This window comes from Uranotaenia lowii, chromosome 3 (assembly GCF_029784155.1).
Source record: "Uranotaenia lowii strain MFRU-FL chromosome 3, ASM2978415v1, whole genome shotgun sequence".
Lineage (NCBI taxonomy): Eukaryota > Metazoa > Arthropoda > Insecta > Diptera > Culicidae > Uranotaenia > Uranotaenia lowii.
In genome coordinates, this window is record NC_073693.1 from 102,599,667 (window position 1) to 102,619,691 (window position 20,025).

Consider the following 20,025-nt stretch of genomic DNA (forward strand, 5'->3'; position numbering starts at 1 on the left):
GGAAAACGTTGCATTAAAAAATAGATTCAACTCAAGGCAAAAAAGTTCAGCCATAGTTACTAGCGGAAGTTGCCGTTTCGGCTTTTGCTTTGTCGTCGTCATCGTCCTCTTCCTGCAGAACGCGGAGAGCCTGAAATAGGCTGATGTTGTCGGACAGGGTGGAGTTCTTTTCCTGGTTCGGTTGCGTTTCTCGTTTGGTGATTCCCTTCAAGTTTCTCCAGTGACACGGTTGACTCTGGAATTTCACAAACCAGTTAAACATCTCAGCTAAATTCAGCGAAATCAGCTTACATAGTAAAGGCGGGCTAAAATGTCGGATTGCATAACTTTTTTTTTTTTTTGTTTCGATTATAGTCGTTTTACCATCTTTATGGCATTCGCGACTTTATCAACGTTACAGTTGGCGGATCGTTATTGAAAAACTTATCCGGTACAACTGTGTTCGATGTTTACTCTTGGGCTCGAACTCGCGGACATCGGCTCAGAAGACAACAGACTTGCCAACTGAGCTATATCACAAGCCCAGATTGCATAACGAATATATCTATATATATAAAAAGCAATTTCTGTATGTTTGTTTGTTTGTTTGTTTGTTTGTTTGTCCTCTATAGACTCAGCCGTCTTAAGAGCTAGAGGTCTGAAATTTGGCATGGATACTCATTAGGACCAGGAAGGATGAAAAATGTTTTCAGATTTTTGGATGACCCCTTCTGAAGGGGGTCGTCCATACAAGACAAATATTGTTTTCACCATATTGACGTTATTTTTCTTCGGATTGTGTTGAAAATTTGCACATGAGTGTTTTGAAAGACGAGCAATTGGTTTTAGGTGTCAAATTTTGTGTAAGGGGACAGCCAAAGGGGTCGTCCATAATAACTGTTCGCTGTTTTTGCGATATTGACGTTATTATACATCGTATTCAGATGAAAATTGGTACACGATAGTTTTCAGTGACGTGCAATCGATTTGAGGTATCTAATTAAGTGTAAAGGGCCGGCAAAAGGGGTCGTCCATATTGAATTTTTAGTATCTTAGTGATATTGTCGTTTTTATACATCGGATTGGGATGAAAATTTGCTCATAGGAGTTATTAGGGACAAATAACTGATTTCACTTATCCGAACTAAAATCAGGGGTCGGCCAAAGGGGTCGTCCATGTTAACTATTCACTGTTGATTCAATATTGTCGTTATTATACATCGGATTCAGACGAAAATTGGTACACGAGGGTTTTGAGAGATGAGCAATGGATTTCAGGCATTCAATTCAGTTTAAGGGGCCGGCAAAGGGGGTCGTCCATATAAACCTTTCAATATTTTTGCAATATCGACGATATTATACATCGGATTGGGATGAAAATTTTCACACGGTAATTTTCAGGGACGGACAATCGATCTCAGATGTCAAATATTTTGCCAGGGGTCGACGAAAGGGGTCGTCCATATAAATTAATTTTTCACTATTTTTAGCAATATTGACGTTATTATACAATGGATTGCATTGAAAATTTGCACACGGGAGTTTTGAGGGAAGGGCAATCGATTTCAGGTATCAAAGTTTTTATAAGAGCCCCCGAAAGGGGTTTAGCTTTTTGGCAATTATTGCGTTGTTATACAATGATTTAGTCGAAATTTATACACGTGGTTTTTGATTCCTGATTTCACATTTAGTAGCAGACGACAGACGAAGTGATCATCCAATATTTTAGCAATTATTACTCAACAATGAATCTGGAAAATGCTTGGAAATTGACTTTCATACAAACTGTTCATGACATATTCCAAGTTGAAAGCGAAACGGAGTTCGTATGGGATCAGCTAGTATATATATATTTATATATGCAAATATCCACCAAATTTGGAAGATACTTTTGTTAGCAAACAAAAACACAAGACCTCAACACTCAGAAAAATACTATTATGTATGCCATAAGATTCTCTTATGAAGTGGCGCCATAAGAAAAATTAATGAAATTCAATAGATTGTCTTATGACGCGAATGAATTCTGAAGATGAACGCCTACTTCAATGAGAGGTTGTTGCTTTTCATAAGAGATTCTTATGGAAACAGTAAATCACTTTCTAATAAGAAAAATTCTCGATATTTCATGCTGAAAACATTCACTTTATTGTTCGCCAAATTTGTTTAAAATTAAATCCTTCATGGTCACCATCAGCAGCGCATCAACAGACGGCTCCATCAAAGTTTTTTTTTGCCGCATCTTAATCTTCGACCTTTCGTTTTTTGCCGATCAGCTTGCAGAAAAGTAAACAAATAATGCATTTTAGTTTATAGTTTAATATATTCAACGTTCACACCAAAAACATCAAATCGAACTTACCATTCCGGAGATAACAATAACATTTAACATTGAAGGAAAACTATAATAACTATGAACTGGCGATTGCTTCGTACTGTTAGATGGTGAAAAAAAAACTGATGCTAGGAATGAATGTGTTCATCATTTTTTCACAATGCCGTTTCTTCTATTTTTCATAAGAACATCGTATGGACATTGAAAGAATTTCATAAGACTCTTATGAAAAGTTAGTTTGGACGCAAAAAAGTTGTTCATAAGATGTATCTTATGAAATTTATAATGAGATTTCCTCTGAGTGAATATCTATTTGTACAATCTGTATTCAGGTAGATCTTCAATATATTTTTTTTCAAATTCATAAGGTTTTGATTTATAACTGAAACACTATTTTTAGAGCAAACATTTTATATAACACGATAAATAGGTTCAAGGTCGTGCGGGCTAGGGGGGAGTGGAAGGGGGGGTGTCGTTGTGTGTTTAGCATTTTAAAATCAATTTAGATACTGATTTTTAAGTAAAGTTTTTTTTAATTTAATTTTCAAATAAATTGACCGCATTTTTAGTCAAACCATTTTAATTCTTTTAAAATATTTTTCAAAAAAATTGTTGTTGTGTTAAATTTTTTTATTTTTGTTTTCTTTAAAATTTGATATAAAAATAAAACACAGTTTCAAACCCCCACAGTTGTCAGGACCAAATATTTTAATTGACTGCGAAAAACTTGAATGTTTATAGAAGTTTATTTTTTAAGCTTCTTTTTTGAATCGATTATGATTTTTGTCAATATGAAAAGTTCCAAAAATAGGTACAAGTAGCAACTTTAAAGCTAAAATTCAACACTTTCGAAGTGCCTCTTTCAATGTTTACAACTAAACGTGGAATTCCTTTTTTTATTTCTAATAGGCCCTTATTCTGCGCCGCGCATGACGTGATGATTGTCACCTCACCTCGGAGTCACCGTGAGATTTGTCACCTTATTCCCGAAGTCGTTGCGGGTAAAGTGACAGAGGTTCATTCTAGGTGAGTGATCGAATGAACACTTCTGTCAAAATGGAAGAATTTAGCTGGTGCTGTTTTGATTTTGCTCTCGCTTCGGAATTTCCGAATTAATTTTTTGTGTAACGGGTTAGAATTTCGGTTCGAAAATGGCCATCATCGGATTGTACGGTCACAGCAAGCTGCCTGAGGATGATAAACGGACGATTTGTGCGACGTAAGTGAAAATTTCGCTCATCAAAGCTGGGTTCGGATCTGCCGAAAAAACAAAAGCAGATGCCGACGGCTGGTGTTCCAAAAAACATTTCCAAAAGGTTTATCAGGTATGTAAAATAATTGGTGTTTTGTACCTGAAACTGTTCGAAACAGAATGGTTTTAATAAATTTTCATCATCCAAGAGAAAATAAGTTTTTTTTTCGTTTTCAGTCATGGCGGAGGCTACCCCCGTGGCATGCCGGAAATTGTTCGCTTACCAGATAGAACATTATGGAATGCCGAGAACTTATCGAAACAAACGAAATAACAGCAGCAGCATCAGATTCAAACTTAAGATTTCAGTTAAATAAATCGGACACCGATTTTCAATTTACCTTAAAAATGGATTCCAGATTTGAATTCGAAAACTACACTTAAAATTGTGCTTCAGCTTTTGGGTCGAATCCATATTTCAATTTGATTTTCTAAAAGTTATTTAATAAAGCATTGAACTAACTGAAAAATGCGAATTCAATTGATTTTTCTAAACGGCTTATTTTTCTTTGAACCTCCCAGGAAATTCATTTTTCTTTAAATGTTCTGGTTTGTCGCTTATTGATACCGGTAATCCTCACCTGTATCCATCACTTGAATTCCACAATTTTTTTTTATTTAAAAAAGTATTTTTTAGCATGGAATATTAACATTAAAATGTGAAAATAAAATGAAAAGTACTTATATTTGATTTTCAAAGTTTTCGTCATTTGATGGTTTAAACGTTTCGCAAATAAAATTACATATTTTAGATAGCAATGAAAAAGTTTTAATATATTTAAAAATCATATTTGCAAATAAATTTGTTTCATTTTGTTTCCAAAACTATCATTCATTAGTATAATTAACTATTTAGGGCCTAATATTCTGATTTACATAAATTTTCGATTAAATTCCTATCTCGTCGCCACCTGAAAAGGTACCGACAATTGTCACCAAAAATCGTCACCTGAATGCGACGATTCTCACTCACGGTGACTACGAGAATAGGGTAAGAACTCACAAAGTTCATCCAAAGTGACGTTCTTCACCTAAACCGACTGCTGGAATAGAGTGACTTGGGTGACTCTACTATCGTCACGTCACGCGAGGCGCAGAATTAGGGCCATAGTTTCATATTCATCATTTTAGAAATCACCCATTTTCCATCCTGAACTTTGTCTCTATAAGCATTTGATGATGAATTGAACATGCTTTATTATTAATGTAAAAAGTTGTGAAATTCAAAAATCATTCTATTATGTTTTGTGAGCCTACTTGGTTAAATAACTCTACTGAATAAAAGCAATCGAAAGATTCCCTTTAACTCAACCACGGTGTAAAAAAGTTCAAATACCGATATTTCGATAGCAACCTACTATCTTCTTCAGGGAGCGTTTTTTATTGATCAACTATGGGAGATGGAAGCGGTGTCGAATTTGGGTGATGGTTTTGCACGAGTGCAAGTGGGATGCAGCTTAAATTTCACCCAACTTTTGACAGATCTTTCGAGTTTTTCTTAAGAAGAGAAAGAATAGCTTTTCGCTTCCAGCGCCTATTGATAAGCGCAGTAATGCTGTAACGGTGATACTAAACATAGAAACCGTATCATGGCAACCGTTAAAAATCGTTAAAAAATCGTTTCAATGTGTTTGGTTTTTGGTGAAAATAATCATAATGAACCATTTAAAGAATGTTGCGCTTGGGCTACATCCATAAATTACGGTACGCAAAAAACGCACGTTTAACCACCTCCTTCCATCCCCGCAATATACCCCTCCCCCTTCAGAAGTAGGACGAATACAAACCAGCTCCAAAGATGTTGAACTTTGGAGCGTCTAAGCTTTGGTTTGCTCATCATTTTGGATCTGGCATAACTTCAAAATAGCTGCGAACAGGTAGACAACTTTTTGATTGAAATAAATCGTCACCTAACGTTGAGCATACCTTCTCCCCCCTATGACACAATTCGCTCGAGCTCATCTCCTCTCCTCATAACGTAATTTTTGAATGCCCCTTAAATCTTCATTTGTTTCTGAATTTTTTAAACGTGTGTTGATAAGAATTTATTTTCTGATTATAGTACTAAACCAAAGGAAGACGTTGAAGCTATTTATTTGTAAAATTGGACGCTTACTGAAAAAAAAATTCCAACGTCTTTTTTTCAAGTCAGAATTATGAAATGATTCTTTTGTACCTATACCACTTTTTGATGAAACCGTTTAAAACTGATAATTTTTCTCAACTTTCAGAATTTTTATAAGGAAAAAGCATTCTAATGTCAATCATTCGATGTCGCTTTTTTCATAAAATGACGTTGACCAATTACCTTCCTGTCAACCAACCTTTTTCCAAATCCTGGGCACCATTGAAATTTTTTCCTTTTTCCTGGAGCCTACTCTCTTTGCTCCACTACATAAATGTGGTACAAAGAAGGTGATGAAGAAACACGCACACTATTACAGAACTCGTTATTCAAAAAGTAAAAACTAAAAAGGTAAACAAAGCCTACGTCACTCACAATGGTTTTTTTCTCTATACTTTTAGCTGGTACAGCGATGATGGTTGTTTGTTTGAAAATGTAACTGACGTCACGAATTGTCTTGGTTACAATGTTTAAAAAAAAATTAAACTAACACTTAGCACGGGATTTCCATCGCCACCTGAGATGTGTATACAGGTTGCCACTACATCGCGCAATGACACGATACGAGATTCAACGGGGCTATGGGATGAATCATCCAATAGGATGAAAATCCCTGAAAAAAAAATCAAATTTGTATACGAGATTCAACCAAAACAGAGTAAATATCGGCTCCGCGGGACGTTTGAAATCGCTTTTAGAAGTTCGCTTTGCTCTTAGACTTGGCTGGTGTTCGCTTTGAAACGCTCAAATTTTTTGGTTTAACTTCAATACCAACAAAGAAATTCTGGCCGAAGATATACTATGCGGCAGCTTTAAAATACGTTATGTCAATCATAACCAAACAAAATAATTAGAGAGCTGTTACCATTAAGATCATCCAGATCTTATAATTACTTAACATAAGACTTGAATTACTTTGATGGTTCAAAGACTCTATTTTTTGTTATGATTGACGATGCATTTCGGAATTTCCAGCAACTTATACACACTGGAGATTTTCGGTATCTAATTCGGTACCTTATTCGGTTTCAAGCCAATCTTGTAAACCATCATTTTTATGTAAACAAAGACGAGGAATCGAATGGACTTAACCGGTTTAAGATCAGATCACTCTGAGAGCCTCATTTATCCCGATTTCCCCTACGTAAGTATTTCATGAATAGCTGAATAAAGGAGCTGCCCAAGTAACATAGATTAAGCCAATTTGCATAAGAAAGTTTTATTATTCTTTTTTTTATTTGTATTTTATGTGCTGCTAGTTTTATAACTGTTTAATACTTAGATTCTTGATTCAACCATTCGTTTTCTGAAAACGCTCATATTGCTTTTAGTAAATTTACTGTTTGAATTGTTTAGAAAGAGATCTGAATGTTCTATTAAAACTCCAAGAAAACACAAACGAAGGAGTTTGCTCCAAGCCTTTATGGCATGTTTTTTTTAAGGACGCAGTGCTTGATTTTAAGAACCGTGATAAAGTTAGATGAATTCTCGATGAAGATGTCAAAACATGACACGCTCAAGTGATGTTGCACAAATTTTAAATGGAATTTCCATTTGTACTCATTTTCGAATAGTTATTTGTGTAGTTTTTGAGTAAAATAAAAAAAATATAAAAATCTTTGAAATACTTCGAATCACCGTAAATGATATGATTATCTCTACATTTATTTTATTTACATAGTATTCCGTCTCACGACATAACTTGACGAACATAATTCCTGAAATTCACTCGGTCCATGGCAACCGTTCTCCAATTCCTCGGGCACCCCACGTTCGCCAGATCACGGTCCACTTGGTCTAACCACCTCGCTCGTTGCGCCCCCGCTCGTCTTGTTCTTACCGGATTCGCGGCGAACACATGTTTTGCAGGACAGTCGTCCGGCATTCTCGCAACATGTCCCGCCCAGCGTATCCGGCCAGCCTTCACAACCTTCTGGATACTGGGTTCGTCGTAGAGTCGCGCGAGCTCGTGGTTCATTCTTCGCCTCCACACTCCGTTCTCCTGTACGCCGCCAAAGATGGTTCTTAACACTCGTCGCTCGAATATTCCGAGTGTACGCAGGTCCTCCTCGAGCAATATCCATGTCTCGTGCCCGTAGAGAACAACCGGTCTAATAAGCGTCATATACAGGTTACACTTCGTACGAGGGCAAAGTCTTCTCGACCGCAGTTGCTTGTGGAGTCCATAGTAGGCACGACTTCCGCTGATAATTCGCCTCCGGATCTCACGGCTGGTGTCATTGTCTGCGGTCACCAGTGAGCCGAGATAGACAAAGTCTTCGACTATCTCCAGCTCGTCGCCGTCGATCGTTGTTATATGTACCTTGTTATTACTGGACAAGCGGGTTCGGTCGGTCTCAGATCCGCATGCCAGCATGTACTTTGTCTTGGACGTATTAATCATCAACCAAATCCTTCCTGCTTCGCGTTTCAGTTTGCGGTAGATGTCTTCCACCGCCGCAGATGATCTGCCGACTATATCAATGTCATCGGCAAAGCAGATAAGTTGACTTGATATGTTGAAAATCGTGCCCCGCATTTCGCCCACCGCTCGTCGAATAACACCTTCTAGCGCCACGTTGAACATCATGCAGGATAGACCATCACCTTGTCGAAGCCCCCTGCGCGATTTGAATGAACTCGACAATTCACCTGAAATCCGCACACAGCACTGCGTTCCATCTATCGTCGCCACTGATCAGCTTCCCGGAAAAGCCGTTCTCGTCCATGATTTTCCATAGCTCGTTACGGTAGATCGTGTTGTATGCGGCTTTGAAGTCGATGAATAGATGTTGCGTGGGGACTTGGTCTTCCCGGCATTTTTGGAGGATTTGCCGTTATGTGAATATCTGGTCCGTCGTTGACCGTCCCTCCATGAAGCCGGCCTGATGACTTCCCACGAATCTGTTTGCTTGTGGCGTTAGGCGGCGGAGTAGGATTTGGGACAGCACTTTGTAGGCGGCATTGAGGACAGTGATCGCTCGGTAGTTCTCACAGTCCATTTTGTCGCCCTTCTTGTAGATGGGGCATATAACCCCTCCTTCCACTCCTCCGGTAGCTGTTCTATGTCCCAGATCCGGACTATCAACCGGTGTAGGCAATCGGCCAACTTGTCCGGGCCCATTTTGATGAGTTCAGCTGCAATGCCATCCGGCGATGTACCTTCCCCCACCGTCTTGATCTCCTGCATGTGCGCCGTTCAGGTGTTCATCGAAGTGCTGCTTCCACCTTTTGATCACCTCACGATTGTCCGTCAGGATACCCCCGTCCTTATCCCGGCACATTTCGGCTTGCGGCACGAAGCCTTTGCGGGATGCGTTGAGTTTCTGATAGAACTTTCGTGTTTCTTGGGAACGATGCAGCTGCTCCAGCTCCTCGAGCTCCTCCTCCTCCAGGCGGCGCTTTTTCTCCTGGAAAATGCGGACTCGCCCTCTGCCGGCGGCGCTGCTTCGACCGATTGCGCGTAGTCTGCCGCGACCTCAGGTTGCTTCAGTCGCGCGATATTTAACCGAGGCGGGCACCGGTTGCGTGTGTTGTTCACTACGGAGAGTTTTGGGCGCATCTTCACCATTACCAGATAGTGGTCTGACTCGATGTTGGCGCCTCGACAGGATCTGACGTCGATGATGTCCGAGAAGTGCCGGCTGTCAATCAAAACGTGGTCGATCTGTGATTGCGTTTGGTACGGTGATCTCCAGGTGAACTTGTGTGGGAGGCGGTGCTGGAAAAAGGTACTACGTACGGCCATTCGTTTTTAGGCGGCGAAATCTATCAGTCTGAGGCCGTTTTTGTTGGTCAGCTGGTGCGCACTGAACCTTCCAATTGTCGGTTTAAATTCCTCCTCCTGGCCGATCTGAGCGTTAAAATCCCCGATGACGATCTTGATATCATGTTTTGGGCAACGGTCGTATTCACGCTCCAGCTGCGCGTAAAATTCGTCTTTGTCGTCACCGGTACTTCCGAGGTAAGGGCTGTGCACGTTGATGATGCTGATTTTGAAGAACCGGCCCTTGACTCTCAACCGGCACATTCGTGAGTTGATCGGCCACCACCCGATCACGCGCTTTTGCATCTTTCCCATCACTATAAAAGCTGTTCCAAGCTCGTGTGTGTTGCCGCAGCTCTGGTAGATGGCACGACCATCTGGGTACGTTCGTACCGTGGAGCCTTTCCAGCATACCTCCTGCAGCGCTACGATGTCGAATTTGCGGTTTCTTCAATTCGTTGGAGAGCACGTGGGTACCGCCCACAAAATTTAGAGATCGGCAGTTCCATGTTCCAAGTTTCCAATCGCTAGTCCCTTTTCGTCGCGTGGGTCTTTGCCGATTTCCATCCGAAATTTGCTATTCGTTGTTCGTTGCTTATGTTTTTTTGTAGTCACAGGCTCGCAAGGCCCGCAGCTAACCCCACTATCTCGCAGGAGGACCGTCGTGATGTTGCTGTTTTGGGTCCCGAACACCACCTGGACGTTGTTGCACTCCGCACGCCGCCCCTGACATGGAGAACAGACGCGTACAAAGCCCCCTGACTCAGTCTGCATGCGACCAAAGCATCCACCGGAGTTGGGTACCCGATCTCCGCTAAGGTTGCTCGCACCCCAGCTAGCACCACGGGGAGGTAGAGAATCGGAGTTGCAGACAAGAGGTGATATGACCACTACCCGAAGGTTGGGTGTATGGGGTCTCGAGTTGCACATTGTCTACCGTTCGCTAGCCCAGATTATCTTTACAATATGAGTATTCAGAGAAAGGCCTATTTAGTAGGAAACAAATTTGTTGCTTGACGCCATCATTAACCGAAGATAACGGCTTCCGCTTTTTTAGGTCGTAGGTATATTACCAAAAATAACTTGAAACACCCACAATATGGGTATTGGGTGAAAAGGCTAAACGAGTGGAACATTCAAAACCCAAATTGTCCACACCAAATTCATCAAAAACTCCCAGTGTGCAGTGACCTGACTTTCTTGTTTACAATGTGGTAATTAGGATTTCTGGAATTTCCACAATGGTGTCCAAAAATGTTTGTATATTTTCTTGTTATTTGAAAGCTATCTTTTAGACTATTTGAAAATTGCCACCAAATTTTTCCCATCACATGACTAATTAGTTTTGTTGAAAATTTCATCGATTTTAATTAACGCAATTAAAAGCTATTCACAAAATACATTGTGCCGTTTTTACGAGTACAGTCCTTACATATGGAACCATAACTTTTAATAAAGCTAGCTTAAAATGAAATATATAAACAGGTTTATGACAGATTAATCACCGTAATTTATATTTGTAGATTCAATTTATCGGCCTAGCGGTGAAAAGTGATGTCCTTTTTAGTAGGGACATCTAAAGATTATGATTTTTTTATATAGGTATCTACCGCTTCATAGTAGTAGGTCCGTGAGGAACAAAAATTTGATATGTGATGATATGCTTCTAAATAAATTCTACCCGCTCATTTTCAACATCTTTCATTTTCATCTAACCTTCTATCCACCTATATAAAAAAAATTTCATAATCTTTAGATGTCCTTACTAAAAAGGACATCACTTTTCACCGCTAGGCCGAAAAATTAAATCTACAAATATAAAAACAGTTTTTGCCATTTTACGCATCAAAAATTTCGACTTATGTAAGAATGTATCTCAAAGATTTCAATTTAAATATTGATATTGATAGCACTTTATACATTGCACCTTTGAACTCTAATGACTTTTTTAATTGAAGTTTTTACAGAGATTCGACTTTGGGTCTAATGATCTCGGTTTCCAAGCTTTTCCCGAACACAATTTTTTTCCGAGGCCAATCTGGCTCAAATTTTATCTATGACCTTTTCAAGGATCAGTCAAGGATCAACAGCCAGCAGCGCGGAAAATATACGAGTGACGAACTATTTCCGGAAAAACTAAATTTATTTAATAACAGCAATTTAAGCTCTTGCTCCTTAAAAAATCAAAACTAGTAATATTTGATATTCGTAAGTATAGGGTGTTCCATTATGTCAAAGCACGGTTTAAAATGAACAGTATAAACACAATTTTGGAGCAAATCCAAATTTTATTTCACTTCTATGTTCTCTATAGTCTTTTTTACAGTGATTCGATACAAAATTTCAGTGAAAAATACAGATTCCAGTAAATCAGTGCCAGTGATTGAATTTTTGTTCGAATACTGCTTATAAGTCTCAGCACAGAATGATTTGGGATGATTTGACCACTTTGTTTTCAGTATTTTGCGAAGTTTTCGATAGAATCAACAGGCTTTATATGTTTTCTCAAATACGATTTGGTAAGGGCCCAAAAAGTTTCAATCGGTCTCCCTAAGAGGCAATTTGGCGGATTCATCTCCTCAGGTACGATCTGGACTTCGTTGGATTGGTACCAAGACATCATGTCTTTTGAGAAGTGAACTGATGTCAAATTCGGTCAAAACAGTACAGGGTGATCATGCTTGCGGATCATGGACAGCAGGCGACGGTTCAGACACTCTCGAACGTAAACAGCTGTATTCATTGTGACAGTGGTCATTACGCGGAAGACAAGCCACACTCACAAACGGCTTACCAAATGTTTTGGTAAAAACTGATGTCTTCGTCTCGTCAATACTTTGGCCATCCCGAACAGTGTCATACTGGTCACCCGGAAGCGTTATGTAATCCAACTTGCAGTAGGTTTTGTTGTCTATGATAATGCACACCGATTTTCCACACAACAGTCGACCATATAATTAACGAGCTCTTGGTTTGACGAAATCAGCTTATTTTTGACTCCAATCCGGCTTCTTCTTCTTCTTATATGTCTTTAGATCCAATCTTATCTTGGCACGATGGCCGATGCTGAGTGGAGATCCAACTTATTGTCTTCATACTAACGTAAGCACGCATAATTTTCCGGTCCAAAGTTTTATCCACCGGACCCGGTTTTTGCCCAGATTTATTTTCCACGAAGCTGCTTTCCTCTCCATACTTCCGAATCAAATTTTGAACCGCTCCATGCTTGCTCTTTCCTTTCCGCTATTTGACTCAGCGAAATGTTGTGGAGAAACAAAATTTGTGCACGATATTTTTGAGTTTTTTCGGGGAAATGCTTCTCATTTTCAGAAAAATTATTTTAAAAACTGAAGCTCACGGTACATAGAATTTTGTGTTGAAATGTGAAAAACAACATCCGGAATGAGCAGGGTTGAATCAAAATCGTGCTTAGACATAATGGGACACCCTATAAATCTTTGACAAAGGTTGACTTACCGGACACCGTCCATGACACATCCGAACGTCACACTCAATGTACAGCGCCGGTGATCCCGTAAAGCGGAACGTTTTCATGTAGGCGTACACCTGCGTTTCGTACAATCCTCCATCGGACCAACTTCCTCGGAACCGCGAAATTAACTTATCATCAACGGGACAACTAAAACATAAAAAATGTTGTAAAGCGTGTGGTGTTTTTTTACTTCTTGAAACAAAAAAAAAGAATTCCACAAACCCGTATTCATCGATCAGCTGAATCTTCTTGTTGGCTCCATTATGGGCGAAACAATCGTTCACCACGATATCGAATCCGTCGTATTTGCTGCGCATGTAAATAATCAGTGTTAGAGGGTCTCCAACTCTCACTGGTCCCGTCACTCGGGTTCCTCCGGTTCCGTAGCCGTTGCGTATTTCCATGTAGCACTCCGGCGGACTCAATGTGAACACTACCGGATTTCCGGTGGCGACTCTAGAAGTGCGGTTTGTTGTTTTAGAAATTTTTAGCTCATAGATGAGATTGATAATTTGAATAATATATTTGTACGAGGATATGTATGTATATTTTTGGATAATATTGATTGATTATTATAATTATGGGGATATGTTAAGGAGAGATTAAATGGAATATTTGGCCGACCCAATAAAGCCCAGTATAATACAGGCGATATGTTGGGGAATATGAGATGAGAAGGTTAAGAAAACAGTTAGGAGGGGGAGTTGAATATATACTTTGGGTGTTACAAATATATTATAATGTATTATTATCATATAGAAAGCGTAAAAAAGCACACTCACTCAACGTCGAGAAACGGAAACGTTACGGTTTTCCAAAAGTCATACCCATACTCGCAAGTCACTTTGAAGTGTTCGTCGTACTCTTCCTCGATCAGCGGATTGTACTGCACAGTCACCGTGTTCCACATAAAGTTTTTCTGCAATGATGCACCGAATGATGATAAGCCATGTATGTATGTATTGCACAACTGTGCTCTTGCAACATATTATTATCAATCTGTTGTCGTCTTTGCTGACAAATTTGGAGCGGCAACATTAGAGACCGGCAACCGGGAGAGTGGTCATATGAAACTTAGAATTGGAATCATCTAAGGATGATGTAGCTTCCATATCTATGAAAAGCTACATAACCTTTGGAGAAATTCCTTTTCAACAATTTTACTCTCAATGCGATTCTCATTCCAGGTCTCTAAAGGCAACATTGTCATTTTCGCAGTAGCATGCCAGCTAAAAAACTGACTGCGCAGGTGAATTTTAATTCATATGCATCTTACCGTTGGATTTTTGCGACTATCATCGCCGTTGGCATTCTTTCCCAAAGTTCCACACCGGTTCAGTTGAATCAAGAATTCGTAATAGTCCCGGCCGGATCCGTTGATGTACATGCAATCGGGATCGTACGCGTAACCTATGGCAATCGGAAAATGGTAGGTAATTCAGAATCGATCAAAAATGATTGGTGATGATGGACGAGGTTGACCCACATTTGCATGGATCTCTTGAAAGGAATTCCATGATTAAAGTTCGTTATCCAGCTCAATATGGGTGGATTTTTATAAATGAGAAGTTTGGTTACGGTTATCGTATTTATATTTCAAAACGGCGAAACGAGCTTATGATATTTTAAACGTCTTTCATAAAAAAGTTTTGGCATAATTTGAGAACTTATACAGACATGTAAAAAAGGTATAAGACGGTATTTGGGAAATGTTCCTATGAATATGTGAAGAGGAGAAGAAGGGTTTCTATTCAAATGCTTTTGTATAGCTCAAGAACCATTTAATCAAATAAGTCCAAATTCGGCATGGAACGGTCTTTGGTGAATATTTTAAGCCTCTTTTTCTTCTCTTTCTTCTAACTCCAACATGGCCAAAACTTGTAAGCATCCTAGAAAAGACTTGTGTCCTTTATTTTTCTTGTCAACATAATATCGGTTACATATTAAAATGCATTGCAGATATCACTACAGCCGGGTGATATGATGAATACCGCCATAGATCAGTGAACGGCAGAGGAATGAAGCGTGTAATTCCCTACCAAACGTTTCATCTATATATATAAAAATGAATTTCTGTCTGTCTGTCTGTCTGTCTGTCTGTCTGTTTCCTATAGACTCGGAAACTACTGAACCGATTTGCGTGAAACTTGGCAGATGGGTGTATTGAAGGCCGGGGAAGGTTCCTATAATAGTTTGGACCCCTCCCTCTTCGTGGAAGGGGGGAGGGAGTCATATAAATAAAAGTGATAAGTCTTCATAACTCGAGAACTGATCATGCAAATGGAACCAAATTTGGCATGGGAGTGTATTTTGATACGAGGAATGTTTCAATTATGGTTTGGTACCTCTTTCCACTGGTAAGATACGAAGGAGGGAGGGGCCCAACCTTATAATTTTCAACATAACTGGAAAACTAATCAAGCTAATGGAACCAAATTTGGCATGGGAGGGTAGCGGAATACGAGAAATGGTTCTATGATTATTTCAGACCCCTTCTTCCATCCAGTGGAGATACAGGAAAAGGGGGGGGGGGGGGGTTACCTCTTTGTCACTGTATAACTTAAAAACTTTTCGAGCAAATGGCACCAAATTTGGCTTGGATAGGGATTTGGGTACGATAAATAGTTCTATGAATATTTGGTGCCCCTCCCTCCTTCCAGTGAGAAGATAGAAAGTGGAGAGGGGGGTGCTTTCCTATTTTCAGCATTATTGTATGTATGTATGTATGTAAGGTTCCCCCATCGGTAGCAAGGACCTGCCTATGTCTGTGTGGTTGGCCTGAAGGCTTCCACGGCCGATGGTTCGTCGAGGGAAGGCATCCAACCCGTAGAAACCTACAATGGTTGGCTACCACTCCGCTTGCAATGGTTTCTTCAGGCTATCCCCAGATGCATTCCCTCTGAAAATATCCCTACCCTAAACAAAAGTATATGGCCGTAAGGAAAATTAATCAAAATGTCAGAAAATAATGCAGTTTTATATATTTATTATTAGAAAAAATTGGTTTATGAGGAATTTTATTTAAAAACAAAAGTTTTAAAAGGATACGTACCTGAAAAGATAAAAGTTAATAAGCATATATATTTAAACAACCATGGGAACTCGTTCTTTTTCATCCCAACTTACAGTAATGATTTATTCGATTAGCGATATGAATTATACCAAATATACCTTTGGACTATTTTCAAATAAATAACTTTCCTATTTTCAGCATTATTGGGCAAATAATCAAGCGAATGGAATCATATTTGACGTGGGAAGGTATTTGATTACGAAAAATTTTTCTATGATATTTTGAGAACCCTCCGTTCTTTAAGTAGGAAAATCTTAGGGGAGGAGAGTGCTCCCATACAATTTCTTACATCTTGGGAACTTACCCAGCAGATGGAACGAAATTTGGCTTGGGAGAGTATTTAGGCTCAAGGTATATTTCTGTGAATATTTGGTACTACTGCCTTCTTCCATAGGGGTGGTAGGAAGGAGATGGAGGCTAACTTGAGAACTAATAGAGCTTATAGAAACAATTTTGGAATGGGAAAGCATTTGGATACGTAAAATGGTATTGGAGATACAGTTAGGGAAGACGGGAGCTCACATTCGATTGTTTTTCACAAACCAAGAACTTACACAAACACACACCAAATATGACATGGAAACAAACATACAAATCGATGTTACAAGACCCCCCTTTCCTTCCATTAAAGATAAAGGAATGGGGGAGGGGGTCACTCTCATAATTTGTATTTTGATTCGAGAACGATTAGGTCAAAAAGGGACAATGAAGATTCCATATATGAAAAATATGTTGGCATAAGTTATAAACTTTTGAAGCAAAGAAACCCAGAGTCATAAAAAAGATTCGAACACGGATTTAAAAAAAAAAAGATTGCAATTTTATTTTGAAAAACCTTTGAATGATTCTGAAATTGTATTAAAATTGTTTTGCAATAAAAGAAAATTTAAATAACAAGTTAACACAAAATTTTAATAATTTTTGGGGGTGTAGCAAAGCACACCGGGTCAGCTAGTTATATATATTTTGATAATGAATAAAGATGATGTATTGGGTTACAATTTTTTGCCGTCTCCGTTAATTTTCAAGTTATTGAACTTTGTTTGTAAAATGTAACAAAATGTGATTTGAACATCTTTTTTATCACTTTCAAACGTTCCCCACATGAATAAATTATAATGAAAAGTTTTATTCAATTATGCCAATCGTTAGAGTATAAAATGAACTTCTTAATGCCTTATTTTCAAAGCAATAGAAAGCTCTCATTTTTTTTTTGAAAAAGTTTTTAAAAATGTATGTTATGGGTTTAATTGATCCCTAGAGTCCAATTAGAAGTATTTCTCTTCTGAATGGATCGTAATCAACTAAAATAGGAAATTGCGCCTTAAAGTATGCAATAGCTCTAGGGTTATAGATAAACTTTTATAATTCTCTTTGGATGATACTCACAAACTGTGAAATGAGAACTAATGTGGCAAAAATAAGTCAACGGACCTTTCGTCTTAGGATTTTGCTAGATTTTTGCCTAGGGTTCATGTATCGTTCTAACTTTTGTAGCATATAAATTTGAAATTACACGCTGTCCGAAAAATGCAAAAAATGGCGAGTTGCTAAATTATTCCAAAAAAATGTGAAGAAAATAAGAAAAGGGGACCAGGTATCCCCATTCTCCCCTAGTTTAAGAAATTAAACATTTACATCATTCTAATGTTTATAACATTGCGGACCAAATACGAGAATTCTCGGTAAATCGCTTACTGTAAATAAATTTGCAATACTCAGAAGCATAACTCAAATGTTATAAATTTTATGGGGGACTCCCTAGATCCTTTAGGTAACTCAAAGATAGGAGAGAGTGGTGAAACGTGGGCCATGGGGAAACGTGGACCATACTTCATATTTCAGCTGTGTATTTAGAAAAAAATCTCAATCCAACTGTCATCGTCGCGTCGTAGCTTTGCGTACGCATATTTTTCTATATGTTGTTCACTCATGTACGCATCATATGGTTTTTTTTTTCTTTAACTAGCTAAAAAACATAAACCCGCAAATTTGATTGGTTGGAAATCTAAAGTTCATAACAAAAATATGCTCATATGCTTATGGTCTTGGTTTTGTCATGCTCTTTCACATGGAACAGAAATTTTCTATAAATTATTGATAAGTCACTCAAACGCAACAAATTTGCAAATCATAGTTTGTGGGGAATCGTAGGCCACATAATGTGGGGTATCTTGCGCCATCTATATTTTGGTGTATTTATACACGTTCATAACTTAAAGACCCATTCCAGCGCGATGTCACAACGTTTGCAAAAAAAATTTTTTTTGTATATTGTTTGTAGATTTTAAAGTTCATATCGCACATTGAAAACAATTATACCCCTAATTCAATTCGTTACAATTTGAAATCAAAAGTACTTTTATTGAACAAATAGTTATCAAAATATAAGCAAAAGAAATCATGACGTCACAACGCGCCTTTTTTTTCACTGCTCAGTTTTTCCTTACAAAACGGCATTTTTCTGCTCTTCTATTCGATCAAATTTTATGAAAGTTTCAGAAAAGTATCGTTTCATTACAATCAACAAATCGCTGTTTTTGGTTTTTCAAATGTTGATATAAATTTATTTAACAGCGATTCAGTTTCGTGACGTCACAACGCACCATTTTTTTAAGCAGTGTTTTGCAAAAACGTTGTGACGTCACGAAATTTTATGGTCAGCTACATGAAATAATTCAAAATATAATCTTGGAATTAATGCTTAATTTACTAAAAATGCTCAGAAACTGAACACATAATGTGATTTGGTGATGAAATCGATCCATTTATACCCAAACAATTAAGGGAATTGAATCAAAATGGCTCAGATAAGCAGATAAGGTTTGCATCACTGCGCACATCAATTTTATTCGAAATTTATGTGTGAGATGATGTGAATATTATCTAAAAAAAATATGCTAGGAAATATTTATTTGTAAGAGCGTTTAAATATGTTTCTGAATCTTTTCAATATTTAATTGCAAAGGAAAGGAAAAATGAATGATAATTTTATAATCCAGCGATCTACATATTAAAAGTTAGTAAATGGACACTAGAGTGCCTAAATCAGTCGACTTATGAAAAGCCTTAGAGGTCTCTCTCGATGCCGCAAGGATATTCGCTCCCGTGAAGAAAACGGCATCCTTCTATCAAGATTTCAAGAACGTGGATTTTGAAGCTATAACTCTCGTTTTTGAGTTCATCGAATGGGAAGTTGAGCTCGATCCTTCTGATCCAAACGCAGCTGCTGAGACATTTTCGAACATTCTCAACTACATCATTGATCGCCATGTTCCGAAACGTAGGGTGGTTACAAATATACGGGGTCCCTGGGTCACTAAAGAACTGCGGCGACTGAAGACGGCCAAGAAACGTGCACTCCGAAACTACAACAAGTACAAATCCCCTTACACTAAGGGAGAATACCGCAAATTAAACTCAGCTTATAAAAAAGTCAGTGAGCGTAACTACTTACATTATCTAAACCGGTTACAAAGGAATTTCAAGACCAGTCCAAAATCTTTTTTGAAAGCACGTAAAAAATCAACGGAAAGAACCAGGGCTTCCATCTTACATGTTTCTTGACAGCGACAGCGAATTCTGATCCAGAAATTTGTGAACTTTTTGCCGAGAAATTTTCAAGTATTTTCACAACTGGGGAAATATCCTTGAAGCAACTGGCCAGGGCTGTCGGAAATATATCACCCATAGGGTCATCTTTGAATGGTATTCTGGTCGGCGATGCAGCCATCCTAAAAGCTAAGCTAAAAAATTCATCTTCTACGGGCCCAGACGGTATACCAGCTACTTTTTTGAAGCGTTTTACGCCATCTCTGCTGACACCTATCAGGCACATCTTTCAATCATCGCTGGACTGCGGAATCTTTCCTTCATTGTGGAAAGAAGCTCACATGTTTCCTGTCCACAAAAAGGGAAATAAGAGAGATGTGAGAAACTATAGCGGAATCTCCGCTTTATGCGCGATCGCCAAACTGTTTGAACTGGTTGTTTTGGATCCAA

At 38.6% G+C, this 20,025-nt stretch overlaps 1 protein-coding gene across 4 annotated transcripts in view; it reads right to left on the bottom strand.

Annotated features, from left to right (window-relative positions):
- The window catches only part of LOC129757087 (uncharacterized), a 125,128-nt gene that overhangs the window by 1,685 nt on the left and 103,418 nt on the right, over nt 1-20,025 (bottom strand). For all 4 annotated transcript variants that reach the window (XR_008739614.1, XR_008739613.1, XM_055754207.1 and 1 more), the window contains exons 7-11: nt 14,227-14,360; nt 13,733-13,869; nt 13,173-13,406; nt 12,935-13,097; nt 61-235 (exon numbers count right to left, since the gene is read on the bottom strand). Coding sequence is in view for 2 of the 4 variants with exons in the window: in XM_055754207.1 (XP_055610182.1) it covers nt 61-235; nt 12,935-13,097; nt 13,173-13,406; nt 13,733-13,869; nt 14,227-14,360 (843 nt within the window). In the remaining 2 variants the exon portion in view is untranslated. The remainder of the gene's footprint in view (nt 1-60; nt 236-12,934; nt 13,098-13,172; nt 13,407-13,732; nt 13,870-14,226; nt 14,361-20,025) is intronic.